Source organism: Muntiacus reevesi, chromosome 2 (assembly GCF_963930625.1).
Source record: "Muntiacus reevesi chromosome 2, mMunRee1.1, whole genome shotgun sequence".
Lineage (NCBI taxonomy): Eukaryota > Metazoa > Chordata > Mammalia > Artiodactyla > Cervidae > Muntiacus > Muntiacus reevesi.
The window spans coordinates 146,729,949-146,746,332 of record NC_089250.1 but is presented as its reverse complement, the minus strand read 5'-3'; the positions used below and the strand labels follow the sequence as shown (position 1 = coordinate 146,746,332).

At 53.6% G+C, this 16,384-nt stretch overlaps 1 protein-coding gene across 2 annotated transcripts in view; it reads left to right on the top strand.

Moving 5' to 3' along the window:
• Positions 1-16,384, top strand: part of SH3PXD2A (SH3 and PX domains 2A) — a 248,330-nt gene that overhangs the window by 159,323 nt on the left and 72,623 nt on the right. For both annotated transcript variants that reach the window (XM_065923260.1, XM_065923258.1), the window contains exon 6: positions 4,835-4,863. In XM_065923260.1, coding sequence (XP_065779332.1) covers positions 4,835-4,863 — 29 coding nt within the window. The remainder of the gene's footprint in view (positions 1-4,834; positions 4,864-16,384) is intronic.

Here is a 16,384-nt window from a genome sequence, read left to right as displayed (position 1 = left end):
CGGTCTTGACCCAGAGAAGGCCCAGGTTCTCGGCCTCCATTCCCAGCCTCACCTACTCACTGCATGACCTTGAACATGTTGTCCAGCTTCTCTAAGCTTTGCTGTCCTCACCTGCCCAAAAAAGGAGACCACAGTATCCAGGGGTCCTTGAAGGGAAGGGCTTATCCTCTAGTTGAAGGACAGGCTGGCTGGGGTGGGTTGGGGGGAGCGAGCAGGGGTTGTCTGGAAGCTTCTTTGGCATCTCAAGCTCATTGTTCTTACTAAGCAAGGTTTTCTTGAGGGTGGCTAGAGTCCCAGTGGAGCTTGTGGTACAGAGACTGGAGTGCCCCCTGGAACCGTTGCTGCCTACAGGGATTTCAGTGATTGAGCGGAGACTGTGCTGGACCTGGGATTCTCAGCCAACACTGGGGCAGCCTTGGGGGGCTCGTCGAGATGCAGACCCTAGGTTCGTCAGCTCAGGGGTGGGGGGGCCACATCTGAACTTGTAACTCCGGCTCCCCGGATGACCCTGTTGAATGCTCAGGTTGAGAATTGCTGATGGGGCCTGGCACAGAGCGACCTCAGCAGCCATGAACTATGTCCCTCTCCCACTCCTGAGCCTCAGCATGCTCCCGTCACATGGTAATGACCTGCCTGTCTCCCCTTGGGGGCTGTTGACAAGCTCAAAGAGAATCATGGGCAGCGCAGCTGCACAAACAGAGTGGGGACGATGCAGTGACCATCACTGCAAGGAAGCCACGCCCCCCCCATCTGGTCTGCTGGCCGCCCGGGGATGGGCAGTGGGCCATTGTGGTCCCTAAGCCAGAGGCTTCTCCTGCAGGACCAGCGGGGAGGTGGTGGGGCAGGGGAGGGGAGCTGATCCTGGCCCTCCACTCCATGCCCTTCCTCAGGCCCCATTCTGCAATAAGGCCTGAGAAACAAAGTCTCTCCTTGGGAGATGCAAGTCTGCTGGGCTGGATGTAGCTGCCATATAACACTGTCCTCCTCCTCCCCGGGAATTCTCCCCACGGAAGAGCTTCAACAGTCACAGCCAGGCACTTCTACACAGTGTCTCCCCATCTCCATTCTGCCCTAGGGAGCTGACCCTGGCTCTGGCCTTCCTGGACTGACAGGCCAGGGACAGGGCCAAATGGGAACTCTCCCACCTGCCTTTTGAAGACAATAGATTCGGCAGGTTCCCCGTTATCCCCCATCCGTGATGCAGTTTCATGGGGGGCAGGGGAGCTCATAAACCACAGCCTTTCCCCAGCTTGGATGACCCTGGGCAGTGGCCTAACCTCATCTGTAAGATGTGGCTGATAGAACCTCCTTAGTGTGGACATGAGGATTGAAAGAGGCTTGGAATACTGAGGAGGTTCTCAAACAAGAGGGCTGGTGGGGAGGGGGGAGGGGATGGTATCAGAAATGGAGGTTCCTGGGCCTCAACCCCAGCATTCCTACTCACAGGCTTCTGTGGGAAACCTAGGAGCCTAGGAAACGGGGGTCCCCTCATCCTAGGCTGTGGAGACAAAGCACCTTGAAGCTTAACAAATGCCCTCAAAGTCCAGGTCACCCCCTAGACTCCCAGGATTGGAGTCTTGGGGAGTCCATGAGGGTGACTCCCTTCCCAGTGAACCTGATGTCCTTTCCTCCAGGAGACCCCATCTTTCCAGCCGGCAGACCTAGCTGCCAGCTCACTTCGATTGAAGCTGGGCAATTGGCATTTTCTTTGATCCCCAGGGAAATGAGCATTTCCCCTGGTCTCCACATAGATCACCATCCAGCCCTACCTGAGCATTTAATAGACCTGTCTTAGAGGTTCCCCTGAGGACTGGTGGATGCAAGGGTGCAGTTCAATTTAGTTCAGATGCTCAGTCATGTCCAACTCTTTGTGACCCCATGGACTGCAGCATGCCAGGCCTCCCTGTCCATCACCAACTCCCGAAGTTAACCCAAACTCATGTCCATTGAGTTGGTGATGCCATCCAACCATCTCATCCTCTGTTGTCCCCTTCTCCTCCCACCTTCAATCTTTCCCAGCATCAGGGTCTTTTCAAATGAGTCGGTTCCTCGCATCATTTGCCCAAAGTATTGGAGTTTCAACTTCAACATCAGTCCTTCCAATGAACACCCAGGATTGATCTTTAGTATGGACTGGTTGACTCTCCTTGCAGTCCAAGGGACTCTTAAGAGTCTTCTCTAACACCACAGTTCAAAAGCATCAATTCTTCAGCACTCAGTTTTCTTTACAGTCCAACTCTCACATCCATACATGACTACTGGAAAAACCATAGCCTTGACTAGACGGACCTTTGTTGGCAAAGTAATGTCTCTGCTTTTTAATATGCTGTCTAGGTTGGTTATAACTTTCCTTCCAGGGAGTAACTGTCTTTTAATTTCATGGCTGCAGTTACCATCTGCAGTGATTTTGGAGCCCAAAAAATAAAGTCAGCCACTGTTTTCACTGTTTCCCCATCTATTTGCCATGAAGTGATGGGACTGGATGCCATGATCATAGTTTTCTGAATGTTGAGCTTTAAGCCAACTTTTTCACTCTCCTGTTTCACTTTTATCTAGAGGCTCTTTAGTTCTTCTCACTTTCTGCCGTAAGGGTGGTATCATCTGCATATCTGAGGTTCTTGATATTTCTCCCGAGAATCTTGATTCCAGTTTGTGCTTCATCAAGCCCAGCGTTTCTCATGATGTACTCTGCATATAAGTTAAATAAGCAGGGTGGCAATATACAGCCTAGACATACTCCTTTTCCTATTGGAAAGTCTGTTCCATGTCCAGTTCTAACTGTTGCTTCCTGACCTGCATACAGATTTCTCAAGAGGCAGGTCAGGTGGTCTGGTATTCTCATCTCTTGAAGAATTTTCCACAGTTTGTTGTGATCCACACAGTCGAAGGCTTTGGCATAGTCAATAAAGCAGAAGTAGGTGTTTTTCTGGAACTCTCTTGCTTTTTTGATGATCCAGGGGATGTCGGCAATTTGATCTCTGGTTCCTCTGCCTTTTCTAAAACGAGCTTGAACATCTGGAAGTTCTCGGTTCATGTATTATTGAAGCCTGGCTTGGAGAATTTTGAGCATTACTTTACTAGTGTGTGAGATGAGTGCAATTGTGCAGTAGTTTGAACATTCTTTGGCACTGCCTTTCTTTGGGATTGGAATGAAAACTTACCTTTTCCAGTCCTGTGGCTATTGCTGAGTTTTCCAAATTTGCAGTCATATTGAGTGCAGCACTGTCACAGCATCATCTTTTAGGATTTGAAATAGCTCAGCTGGAATTCCATCACCTCCACTAGCTTTGTTCATAGTGATGCTTCCTAAAGCCCACTTGACTTCACATTCCAGGATCTCTGGCTCTAGGTGAGTGATCACACCATCGTGATCATCTGGGTCATGAAGATCTTTTTTGTACAGTTCTTCTGTGTATTCTTGCCACCTCTTCTTAATATCTTCTGTTTCTGTTAGGTCCATACCATTTCTGTCCTTTATTGAGCCCATCTTTGCATGAAATGTTCCCTTGTTATCTCTCATTTTCTTGAAGAGATCTCTAGTCTTTCCCAATCTGTTGTTTTTCTCTATTTCTTAGCACTGATCACTGAGGAAGGCTTTCTTATCTCTCCTTGCTATTCTTTGGAACTCTGCATTCAAATGGGTATATCTTTCCTTTTCTCCTTTGTTTCTCAGCTTCTCTTCTTTTCACAACTATTTGTTAGGCCTCTTTGGAGAGCCATTTTGCTTTTTTGCAAGGGTGCAGGGCGGGACCAAAGGCAGTGGGCGCAGGACTGGGAGGGAGCCTGTGGCTGCGTCTGGGTTAACTCCTTGCTGGAGGGCAGAGCAGGCTCCAGGCTGGAGCAGACCAGGCCAGGTAAAGCTGTTAACAGACTTCCCAGGTGACACAGTGGTAAAGAATCCACCTGCCTATGCAGGAGACTCAGGTTTGATCCTGGGTCAGGAAGATTGGCTGGAGTAGGAAATGGCAACCTGCTTCAGTATTCTTGCCTGGTAAATTCCATGAACAGAGGAGCCTGGCAGGCTACAGTCTGTTACATACCTCCGGTCCCCCAGCAGTTATCTCTAGGGACAGGATTTGAACCCAGTGCTCACTGGAAGCTTAGCCTACCCCCTATTGAATCCCCCGGCTCCCAGCCTGAGCCTTTCTGGTCAGCAGTAAGCCTACAGTCCCTGTTCATTCATCACCACTGCCTGGCCAAGGGGTGCAGTTGGAGGGACAAGGCGCAGTGTGACCTCAGGGACCCATGGGTCTAGGGTGGGGGCGGACTTCCATCAAAGGGTCACACAAATCTATAATTACGGCAGGGCCTGCAGGGGAGGATGTCAGGAAAGAGAGGTGAAGGAGGTAACATTTCCACCGTGACTTTAAAGGCTGAGGGGGCAAAGCTGAGTGGGAGGGGAAGTTTGCAGGGGTGGGGAGCAGGCTCCCGGTGCGCTGCAGGGCCTGGGTTCTAGCGACCACTCCCCGGGGCCTCAGTTTCCCTGTTAACGAAGTGCTTGGGAACCTGCCTCGTCCTCCCCCCCCCCTTCGGGGGAAGGTGCCAGGGAAAGGGCTCGAGTGGCCCACCGGGCCGGGCCGGGGCGGGGCGGGCCGGTGCGGGCAGCCGGGCGGGGCGGGCCGGGGCGGGCCGATCGCGCCCGGAGCGGAGGGCGGGCAGGCGGGGGCCCCGCGGGCGGGCGCGGCGCGCAGTGCGTGCGGCTGCGGAGCGCGCGGCTCGCCGGCAGCGGGAATCACATGAGCAGCGGCCCGTGAGTGCCCGGCAGCCGCAGCGCAGCAGCCTCGCGGTCCCGCACGACCCTAACCATGTCTGTGTGTTGTTGCTTCTTTTTCAGAGACTACGGCAGTTCCAAGAGGAAATCAGGTAAGGCAGCCTCCGGTCCTTCTTCCCTCCAACCTTCCCTCCCGCTTCGTGCACGCGCCGCTCTGACCCTGCGGGGGACTTTGTGGGGGCTTGTCCTCGCCCGCCTGCCCCGTGGTCCTGCTCCCTTTCTGTTGCCCCCATCCCCAGCTCCTGCCCCTTAAGACGTCTGGTACTCGCATCCCCTCCTCCTTCCTCCCTCCTCCCTCCTCGTCCCTCGGGTTCTCCCCGGTGCTGATGAGAGTGGGTGCATGGAGAGTGGGGGGCCTAAGCCCCCTAGATCCGCGCAGCGTGTGCAGCCCGATCCTCCCCCTGGGGCTGCGGGGCCGACTGCTGGGCACTGCTGGGATTTCTCCCTGGGTCCTTACCGCGGTGCGGCAGGCCGCCACGGAAGGGTTAATAGAGATGCTGGGTTTTCCCCGTGAGAAGGTGAGATCCAGGAGCAGGGCGGGGGTAGGGCAGGGGGTGGGGGGTGGATCGTGCCCGAGTGACTGTGAGTTCCTAACGCCTGAGGAGCTGCCTTGCCCCTCCTCCCCTGACTGTGAGCGCCTGGTCCACGCTGCGGGAGTGGGTGGGGGCTCTGCGCGGTGGCCCTCGGAGACCGGGTGGTAGGGCTCTGACCTGCCCCGGCGTTGGCCCGGCAGGTGCCAGGACTCACCCCGAGTTTGCGAAGGGGGTGGAGACAAGGAGCGGCGGGGCAAGTCCTTGGGCGCTGGGCGCTGGGCGCTGTCCGCTGGGGTCAGGATTCTCGCGGGGGGGTGGGGGGAGGAACTGGGCAAATGCCTGCACGTGGGCGGGGTGCAGTTATTTGGGGGAGGGTGGTCCCTTGTATTTAGGGATGAGTGTGTACTGGGAGTTGCCGGGTAGTGAAGGGATTGGAACGGTCTGTGTTATTCCTACTTATGGATGGGGGTGGTGAGTTGTGGGGGTGGACAACCGGGGTGGGGGGGGGTGCCGGGTTCTGGCCCGTGGGGGTGTGGGAAGTGTGGAAGAACACGCGGCTCACATTAGCGGCTCACCTTGTGGGCAGGTGGTTTGAGCCCTGTATCAGTAGAGAAATATGCCTGTGTGTGAAAGATGGGCTGTGAATTGGGGCAGCTGTGATTGCATGGTGTGTTTCTGAGTGTGGGTTCCTGTGTTTTGTGTGTATCAGTGTTTGCTTATATGTTCATTGGGATGAGGAAAGATGTGTCCTGGTTTATATATAGGGGGCATGAGTGTGGGGGGGTTGTGCGTGTTCACGTGGGGTTTCGCAGTTGTGTGCTCTTGAGGATGTGTTTCCTTGTTTAGGTGTGTGTGCCAGTGTGTTGGGATGTATCCATTTGTGGGTTGGTGTGGGTGCTTGTGTCCAACTGTGGGATTAGACACGTGCGCACACATGCCCGTCACCTGGGCAGGGGTGTTTCAGGTGTGCATACCGCTGTGTGGCGGGGCATCTCCTCTGTGAACAGGAGGCTGAGGCCGCCTCAGCAACTTGAACTGCAGCATCTTCCCAGTGGCCACTTGTAGCCAGAGCCCTAGATGGGGGAACTGGGAAGGGGGGCAAACCGGGAGAGGCGCTAGTGGTAAGGAACCCGCCTCCCAACGCAGGAGACTTAAGAGACACTGGTTCGATCCCTAAGTTAGGACGCTCCCCTGGAGGAGGCTTGGCAAGCCATTCCCGTATTCACGCCTGGAGAATCCCATGGACAGAGAAGGCTGGAGGGCTAACGGTCCATAGGGGTCTCCCAGAGTCGGACATGACTGCAGTGACCTAGCACACAGGCACACCCACTCCTCCCCAAGAAACTTGCCCCGAACCTCAGAGGTGCAGTGACTGGTTGAGCCTGGGCTGAGATTCTGGCACTGGTTTCGTGACCTCTCTGCCTCAGTTTCCTCACTCCTTGAAAAAACAGGGATAATGACGCTCTCTGTCTCACATGTAGAAGATTCAAGAAGTTAATGCAGAAAAGTCCCTTGTACACAATAACTGCTATAGAATCATGATTTTTATTGTCGTCATCATCACTTTCTGAAGCCCTGGGACCCCGGGTGAGTCCCTTCTCTACTCTCAGTCTCAGTTTCCTCCCCCATAGAGTCATGGACTGGACCAGATAATCTCCCAGGTGCCCTGCCCTCAATCTCTGAGCCTCAGATTCTGTGCTGCTTCCTAAGCAAGGCAGGGCCCCACCCAGGGAAAGCTTCCCCGGTTTCTCTGCCTCCCACTCTCAGGCCAGGAAAAGGATGGATGGAGGAATTTAATTTATGCTGCTGTGCTTATGATAATGGCCACTTACTGTCATGGTTAAAAGAGTCAGCCCTGGAGCCAGACGGCAGGAGTTTAGAGTCTGGCTGTTCAGACCTTGGGCAGTCCTCCTACCCTCTCTCTGCCTGTCTTCTCTTCTGTAAACTAGGGATACTATTCTTACCCACCTTGTAGAGTTAATTTTCTGTGTCAACTTGACTGGGCTACGGTGCCCAGATATTTTGTCAAGCATTATTCTGGATGTTTCTGTGACGATGTTTTCTGAATGAGATTAACTTTTAAATCAATGGACCTTGAGTAAAGCAGATTACCCTCCCTAATGTGGTTTGGCCTCATCCGATCAGTCGAAGGCCTTAAGGGAAAGACTGACTTCCCCCAAGCAAGAAGGAATTCTGCCAGTACCTTTGGACTTGAACTGCAGCTCTTCCTTGAGTCTCCAGCCTGTATGCCTACCCCCAGCAGACTGTGGGCTCATCAAGACCCATAGTCACATGAACCAATTCCTCCCTCTCTTCTTTCTCTCTCTCTATCAATATTCTGTTCTGTTTATCTGGAGAATCCTGACGAATATACACCTCATGGTTATAATGAAAATTACATAAACGTCTATATGTAAGTCTGCCTAGAACACTGCCTGCACCCTGGACAGTTCTCCTGAAGTGCTAGCTACTATTATTATTTACTGAGCATCTACTATGTACTGGAGGACTTCCCTGGTGGCTCAGATGGTAAAGCATCTGCCTACATTGCAGGAGAACCAGGTTCGACCCCTGGGTCAGGAAGATCCTCTGGTGAAGGAAATGGCAACCCACTCTAGTATTCTTGCCTGGAAAATCCCATGGACGGAAGAGTGTGGTACGCTACAGTCCATGGGGTCGCAAAGAGTCGGACACGACTGAGCAACTTCACTTTCACTATGTACTGGCAACTTTATATATCTATTTCTTCATTTCCTACTCAGAGCCACATTGCATGGTGGCTCATGGGATTCCCATTTCACAAATGAGAAGCTAAGTCTCCAAGGGTGGCTGCCTGGAGTCTGTGGCTAAGTGGGGATCTGAGTTCATGTTTGGGGTTTCACTCTGTGATGAAGCTCACGAAGCTTCCCAGGGTGACTCCAGTCAGGGATGTTTGTGTAAAGAACATGAATGCTTGTTGCTGGCCACCTCTTGTCACACTGTAGTCCCCAGACCCCAGCTCATCCTTGGAGGATCTCTGGAGGGATTTCCTATGGAGCGCAAAGCCAAGACTACAAGGCAGACCTGGGAAGGGTGGAGTGAACAGGAAGAAAGTGCTCAGACAGATGGCAGCTCACAGAGGAGGCAGGACTGGCGACTTTGATACCCAGAAGACAGTGTAGCCTCGAATGTATCTCTGCTCCTTCCCTCCATGGAACTTGCTCCTTCTCACATCTTCCTGCTCCCACCACCCACCCTGTTGCTCAAGCCCAGCATCAAGAAGTCATCCCTGACCCCTCCCTTCCTCTCACCTGCCCACCTGATCTCCAGACCCACTCCCTTCTCCCACCCCCACCATCACACCTGTTAGAAGCCCTCTTCGTCCCTCAGAGGACCTCAGCTTCCACCTCAGCCTGTCAGCTCCCACCCTTGCCCCTCCACACCGTTCTCCATGCCACAGAGTGAACTCCTCCAAATATGGGTCAAATAACGTGCCTTTCTGCTTAAATTTCAAGGATTTCCCACCTACCCAGAAAAACCCCTGATCCCGGCTTTCAGAGCCGTGTGTGCTCTGGCCCCTGCTTACCATCCCACCCCGGGCTCTACCCTCGCCCCTGCCCCCCTTCCCCACCCCAGCAGTCTGCTCAGCCGCATCCGTCACCTTCCATTCCTGAAATGCAGCAGGCTCATTCTCTTCACACGGTCTTTGCACTTGCTGTTCCCCCTGGCCTTAATGCTGTTCCCTGTTCTCGCACATGGCTGGCTCCTTAAGATTTCTGCTCAGAGAAGCTGCCCCATGCTCCACTATCTAGCTGCCATCCCCCACCCTCAGACCACCCTGCTTCTTCCCTGCATGTCACTGACCACTGACCATGTCACTGACCATGTCTAGTTACTTTGTGGGTTTTCTTGTGTTTTCTGTGTCCCACCACCTTGAAAGCAGAGACCTTGCTGCAGAGCCCGCACAGGTAGCAGGAACCCCCGGTGCTGGTTGAATGGCAGCACCATTCAAGAAGAAGGCCTGGATGCATAAATGACACTGCAGGTCAGGAAGGAGAGTTACTGTGGCCTCAAGTCAGGGATATTGTCTGGAAGGAGGAGGAGTTTTGGTGATTAGGGGTGGAGAGCTGGGGCTTTGCCAAGTCAAGACACAGTACTTGCACACAGGTGGGGGAGCAGGACCCAGCGCAACTTGTTTGGAGACCAGCTACTGCAGCTGCCCTTATTGAGCACCAGCTGTATGCTGGTAAAGTGTTGAGGTGACCGAAATATGCCTTTCTGACCTCGAGGGGTTTGCAGTTCACTCTGGGTGATGAACTGTGCAGACAACAATGTACTGTTGGACAGGGAAGCAAGGAAGTGGCGTGGTCACCCGAGGAAGAGCCATCCAGGCCAAGGGCACAGCCAGTGCAAAGGCCCAGAGGTGGGAGCATGGTGGTCTGCCCGCTCAAGGCACCCCTGGGAGGTCTGTGGCTGGAGGGGAGTAGAGGGGAGGTGAAGGTGTTAGGGGCGACAGCAGAGATGTGGTGGGGGTGGGGCAGCAGCTCAGACCATGTCAGACCTCTTAAGGGTTTCGGCCTTCACGGTGAGAGAGCTGAAGAGCCACTGAGGGGTTCTGAGGAGAGGGGACATGATCTGCCTTAGCTCTCGGAATGGTTTTTTGTGGCCGGTGAGTAGAGATGGTTAGGGGAGGAGACCAGCGATGAGGGGGCAAGGACGGTGATGGAGGACGACGTGGGCCTTGCGAGGTAGCTTATGCCAGGTTGCCTGGGCTCCCATTCACAGCCCCATGACCTTGGGCAGATCTCTTCACCAGAGCTCCATGCCCTTACCTCTTCTGTTGTACTGGCCGGATTCAACTGGAAAAGCCAAACCCATAGGAGCTACTGTATATTACATTTCATGCACAGAACTGGCTTATGCAATTCTGGGCCAGTCAGGCAAGTCCGAAACCCAAGAGCAGGCTGGGGATGCAGTCCACAGGTGAAATTTCTTCTGCAGTAACACCTCAGCTCTGCCCATTAAAGCATTTCAGCTGAGGGACCCAGGGCCCCTGAGTATCAAGTATAACGTCGGTGAAAGCCAGCTAATGTTGAACCTGATCACCCCTGCATAATACCTCCCGAGCCATTCCTGGATGAGTGTGTGGTTGGATAACTGGGGATCATAGCCTAGCCCGAGTGATGGGCACGCCCTTGAAAATGGAGTAGCAGGAACGTGCAGAAGGTTCAAGGGCGTGATGCAGTTAGGGGGCTTTGTGCCATGCCCAGCAGTAGGATGGGCCCGTCGGTGATTGGCCTCCCCCAGGTGAGCACTGCTGCAGGAGCCCCTCATCCTCCAAACACGCCCCCTCCCCCAGAGCAGGGCATTCTCTTCAGACCTGCAAAGACGGGCTGGGGCCCGCACCCTTCTGGTAAGTTTCATGGCTCCAATTCCGGTGGCTAGGAAGTTCCACCAGGGGGCGCAGGTGTCCACGGATCCTCTGGGATCATCCTGGCCCTGGGGTCGTGTCTGAGGCTGCATCCCACCCAGGAGTCCTGTGATGAGCTACTGCTCATTTAAATGCAAATGAGGTTGCTCAAGTGTGTTGCAAGTTTGTTCTTTTAGGTCAGTGTTGATGCTCCTCGTGAGATCCTGTTTACTTTATGCTTTTCCTTGGAAACTTGGTAAGCTCAGCCAGCTTCCATTTTAGTACCATACAGGTTGCATCATTGGATGGAGTTCATGAGATCAGTATTACTGTAGTCTGACAACAGAGAAGCGTGTCGCCTGGAGTTCAGAGTTCCTGTTTTGGCGTCAGACAGGGTCTGAGCTCCTACTCTGCCACATGTTTGCTGTGTGACTGGCAAGCTGCTTGACCTCTGACCTCAGGCCTCCATATGGAAAACGGGGGTAAAAATAGTGCCTGCCTCTATGAATGGTAAGGATTGAATTAGCAGGGGGTGGCACATAGCATGCTCCCAATGATAGCAGCTGCCATTGTTGTTCTTTTAATTATTGAAAGATTCAGAAAGGAAGGGGATTTGAGAATAAAAAAAGACCTGACTTGAAGCATAATTTTCATTCTGTGAGCTGAGGGCCTGGCCTCATAGGAGACAGAACCTAGTCTCAGAATATTTTGTAGACTTAAGACAGGCTCTGGAGCCGGAACACCTAGTTTTGTGTCCCAGCTCTGCCAGCCATGTGGTCTTGGGCAAGTCCTTAACTTCCCTGTGCCTCAGTTTGCTCATCTATGAAATGGGTATAATGGCCACTTCAGCAGGCGGCCTGAGGCTTGAATAGGAATTAATACATGGGAAGTGTCTGGTGCAGGAGACACCAAGGGTTACGCCATTTCTGAGTAGGAGGCGGCTCCTAAGCAGGAGGGACTACTGACTTTGGCATTTACCTCCTGCAGGAGAGACTCCTCTCAGAGTGGGAGGGCTGTGTGTGCACCATCTCATAGTTGCTAGCCAGCTTCCCGATAACCTGGGTGGTCTTATCCCCCTTTCATAGACCAGGAGAGGTAGGTCCAGGTCACCAAGGTCACCTGGCCCGGTGGACAGGATTCAAATCTCGTTCTTCCGATTCAAGCCTCTTTCCACTGAAGTCTGTTCCTTCCTGAGACCCAAGGGATCCACAGAGAGCAAGACTGGGCTCCGGAGACCTCTGGCAGGAGCTCCACAGCCCGGGAGAGGGCCTGCCCCAAGGGAGCACCCCCCTACCCCGCGGTGTCTATAGAGGGGATCCATTGGGCGCAAGGAATTCTTCATGAGGTAAAGGGTCCCTTTGCAGGCTGTGACTAGTGTCCCTTCATTTCTCTTTGTATGAATTTGGTCTTTAATAAGGTGTATTTGCTCATCTATGACTGTAGGTTCTGACTACTATAAAAAGGTAGTCTGCCCTCCTTTGACAGAGGAAGTGACCAAGAGAGGGGCTGCTGCCTTCCCAAGGGGAGGGGCAGGCAGAACCTGGCTTCCTGCTTATGGCACTCCCAACAAATCCTGCAATGAGGCAGGGGTGTGAGGAGGGCCAGGGTGAAGCAGAGAAAGCAGGTCTGTAAAGCCTCTGGTGCCTCTGGGATGAATGCACCCCCCACCCCATCCCAGAACGCAGAGTAGGGCTAGCCTCTCTCAGACCCCGGGCTGCCCTGCTTACAAGCCACAGAGGGAGAGAGGCAGATGGCAGCAGCCTTCAGTCCTCCCCTGGAGGCTTTCATTTCTTCTAAGTGATTACTGGTTCCTGGCCTCATGGAGGTCACAACTCAACTGAGAAAGCAGGATGTGCTCAGGGATTCATTGATGAATGAGGGCCATGATGAGTTGTGATGCACGGGAGTCAAACAGAAGGGGCCGGGAGCGGGAGAGGGGGTACCAGCCAAGAGGGGAGGGGCTGGGGATGTTTGCTGGAGGATGGAAGGGGTGGGCATGAGCAGAGAGGCGGGCAGACACTCCTGATAGAAGGGCTGGGTCTGAGCAAGGACTCTGAGTCTGGGATGTGTTTGAGGGAAGAAGAGGTTGTCTAGCCTGGCAGACATGAAGGACTAGGAAGAGGGGGAGGGCAGGAGATACGTCTGGAAAGGAAACCTGGGAGAGTGTATCAGCAAGCCTTTTCCAAAGCTTTCTTTTCTGCCCAAGCCATCCATCCTCAGGGAGAAAGGCCTAGGCTGCTTGGAGAACATGGCCAAGACATTCCTGGCACCCTCCAACAGCTTGTTCCAAGAGTGAACGTGTCTCGTGAAGGCATTGCCTTCTGGCGCATCTCGCCTGGGCTGGTGTTTTTAAATAGTTTTTATTTGTGTGGCTCTGGGTCCCCAGTCTCATGTCACCCCTGGAGTTCAAAGCCAACTAATTGGGAATGAAGGAGGCTGATTGGTTTGGCAGTTCCACCACCAGCCTATGTGGCAGTAATGTGATGGAGAAAGTGTGTGTCTGGCCACAGGCAGTGTGGTCCCACTGCCCTACTGGCCTGGACACTCGGAGCAGGGGTGGCGGAGGGGAGGGCTCCTCGAATCCTGGGAGTACACATCTCACACCTGGGAAGTGAGGCAGCTAGCGGGTAGGTAGCCTTGATCCCCTCCGTCCTGCTCGCTCGGCTTCTTTCTGCCCCTCAGTCCTGTCAGCTGATCTGTCCTGCTGGGGTGATGGAAAGATGGTCTGGAAGGGGACTGCACGTGCTTAGGCCCAGGGGTGTGCTGAGAGTCCTGAGCCCGCTTGTTGAAGCACAGATTCCTAGACCCAGATCTACCGAATGAGCAGCTCTGGGGATGGCACCCAGAAACACCAGCCAGGTTTGATGGGCTCCCCAGGTATACCCCGAGATCAAGGCTGGGCTCCGTTTGGGATGGGTCATCCGTATGGGTTGATGGCCATATTCAAGGCAGGCAGAGAGTGAGGGGGCAGAAGGCTTGGACCCCCAGGGTGAACTCTTGACTAAATGGGGCTGCTCCTGGAGGGTGCGATTTGGTCATGGCCCCGGGGTGAGGAGTGGGGGCAGTTAAGAGGACAGTTTTGTTTCCACAAGGTTTTCTTCTTCAGGGGAAGAGACTCCTGCATTGTGGTCCAGCAGATCCCCACTTGGGCATTTTGGTTTATAAACATGTGACAAAAGAGGCAACATTTCCAGTAACGACAAAGTCAATGGAAAAACAAAGATTCGGGGGAAATGTGCGTTGCTTATTGTGTTAGCACCTTTTTCTGATCTGAACTTTACTTTGTTTAGAAACAGAAATGTAGCGTGTGTAACTCAGCTGGCTCGTGACATTTTTATAATTGGTCAGTTCTGAAATGTGGCGGCAAAGAAAAATTTTCCAGCATTTCAGCGAAACTCAGACTTTTGTGAGGAAAAAAAAGTGTTTTTCCCCAACTCTTTCTCCTTTGCCCCCTGGATCTTGTCATCGACACATGTGATCCAAGCAGCTGGTAAGAAGATGGATTTTGTTAACATTAGAACTGGATTCTTGTACCAGGAAAACTGAGCCATGTCAAAAATTCGCTTCACTTCCCCATGCTCATCCTCTTCAAGATGCTTCCTCCTGGCGTTGCATTTGGCTAGTGGATACAGTGGTGTAGGAAAAACCCCCCACAGATGTCTGCCTTTTCTGTTATCCAGGGTCTCCCCCTTGGTCCTGGGCCACCTTAGGCTCCCTGAGTGTTGGATCAGTGTGTCAGGGTTGGGTACTAACTGTTCCCGGAGGAGGGTGAGGTCCTTGCAAAGCTGTGATGACAGCTAGTGACAAGAAGCCAAATTAAGACTGTCTCTGTTGGCATCAGCTCCCCTGGGGGAGACCTTGCAAACAGGGCAGATTTTAACATCCCTTATCCCGGATCTGTCCGGGTCAGGCAGTTTCTCTTTATCTGCCTCTTGGTCCTCATGGCCTGGCCACACACCATCCCTGCCTGGAGCCCAGTGGCTCTGAGAGCCCTCTGTCAGTTCCTCACTTGCATTTATTTAGTCACAGGGTTCTGAGTAAGAGGGCCCCTTCCTCAACTTCTTCAGTGACCTCGGTTGCCCTCTCTGCTGTAAGCCCAGGGCTTCGCCGACACTCATGGCAGCTCTCCCAGAGGTGGGGGTGGGGGAACCCTCAAGGGCTAGCTAGATTGATAAGAAGTGAGTTTCCCAATGGATGCTGGTATCAGACTCCCTAGGATTAGGTGTTCATGCCAGACCTAGAGCTGATTCCCTGGTACTGGCCGTGGCTGTCGTGTAGATTTGGTCCAGTGAACATCTCAGTATCCCCTCTGTGCCAGGCCCTGTGTCCAAACCCAGGGATATTGAGGTGGGCATCCTGAGGTCTGTGTCCTGGTTGGGTCAGGGAGGTGGGAAGGTAAACAGCAGTTATGGTGTGATGTCCAAGTGCTACAATGGGGGGTGGAGTGATGGTGGGAGCCTCCCCTGGGGAGGCATAGATCTGCTTGGGGGTGGGGTGCCGAGTGAGGCCTTCCACCACTGGTTCCCTGAGGTTTTCAATGAGTCAGCCCGGAGGAGAGGGGAGAGCAGCCTGCAGAGGCATCTGGGCAGGCTCAGCGCTGGCTGTGTGAGCATGCCACGTCCTCTCCACTGGATTGAGGCACGTCCTCCGTGTCCCCCGATACCTTCTGGGTGGTGCCATTTCAGAGATACCACTGCAGATGGTCACTCATTCACTAAAGCTTTTGAAGCTTAAAAAGTTCTGATTTATAAAATAATATACGTGCCTGAGTTGGAGAGAACTTGCCCCAAAGATCAAAGGCCCCTCTGACCTGTTAGGAGAATCTGGCTTCCAGCAGACTCCTAGAGACCACATGCCCTGTTTCCATATGATTCCAGGGCCACGACCCACCCAGCCAAGTGCCCAGCACTAGGAAGGGCTCATTAAATCCCTGACTGACAGACGGGTCTCTGTTGGGGAGGGAATCTTCATCTACTGGGTCTCCCTCGCAGTTGATGGTTGACCAGGGTTGACAGGGACAAAGAAAGAGCAGCCCTTTCAAGTCACAGGTGAAGACCAGGGGGACCCTGAGAAGTGGTCCCACCTTCCCACTCTCTCTGAGCACCGGTCTCCTCCCTGGCTTTCGCCAGGAATCCCAGAGCTGTGGTGCCAAAGAGTTAACTTCATGCTCCCCCAGAGAGCTTGCATACTCCTGACCCTCCCCTGTCCTCCAGGCCCTCCCAGCTGCGGCCTCCTGGGCATAGCTCAATCACGTGAGAGCCAGATGTGGGGATTTCCCAAACTATGTGTGTGCGTGTGTGTGTGTGTGTGTGTGTGTGAGAGAGAGAGAGAAGGAGAAAGCATGCATGCATTCGCATGCACACACATAGCCTTCTCTGTTTACGTGGCATCTGAAAGCTCGGGGGATTGGTCCAGACCCACACAGAGCAGGAGCGGGATGGGGGTGAGGAGAGGCCTAAGGCTGCAGGCACACACCCTGGGAGGCTGTGCTGAGCTCTGCTGAGCCCTGCTCCCACCAGACATCATAGATAAGCCAGTTGTTTTTGCTCAGACTCCCATTTCCTGCAACATCCATCTTGCCATAGACCATATTGCTCATGGATAATTTTTTTAAATCTCTTTGAAGGGCTTTACAGCAGATGCTGGAAGCCTGCAGCTTCCAGGGATGTTCTGCCGGGCTTGGGGGGCCTG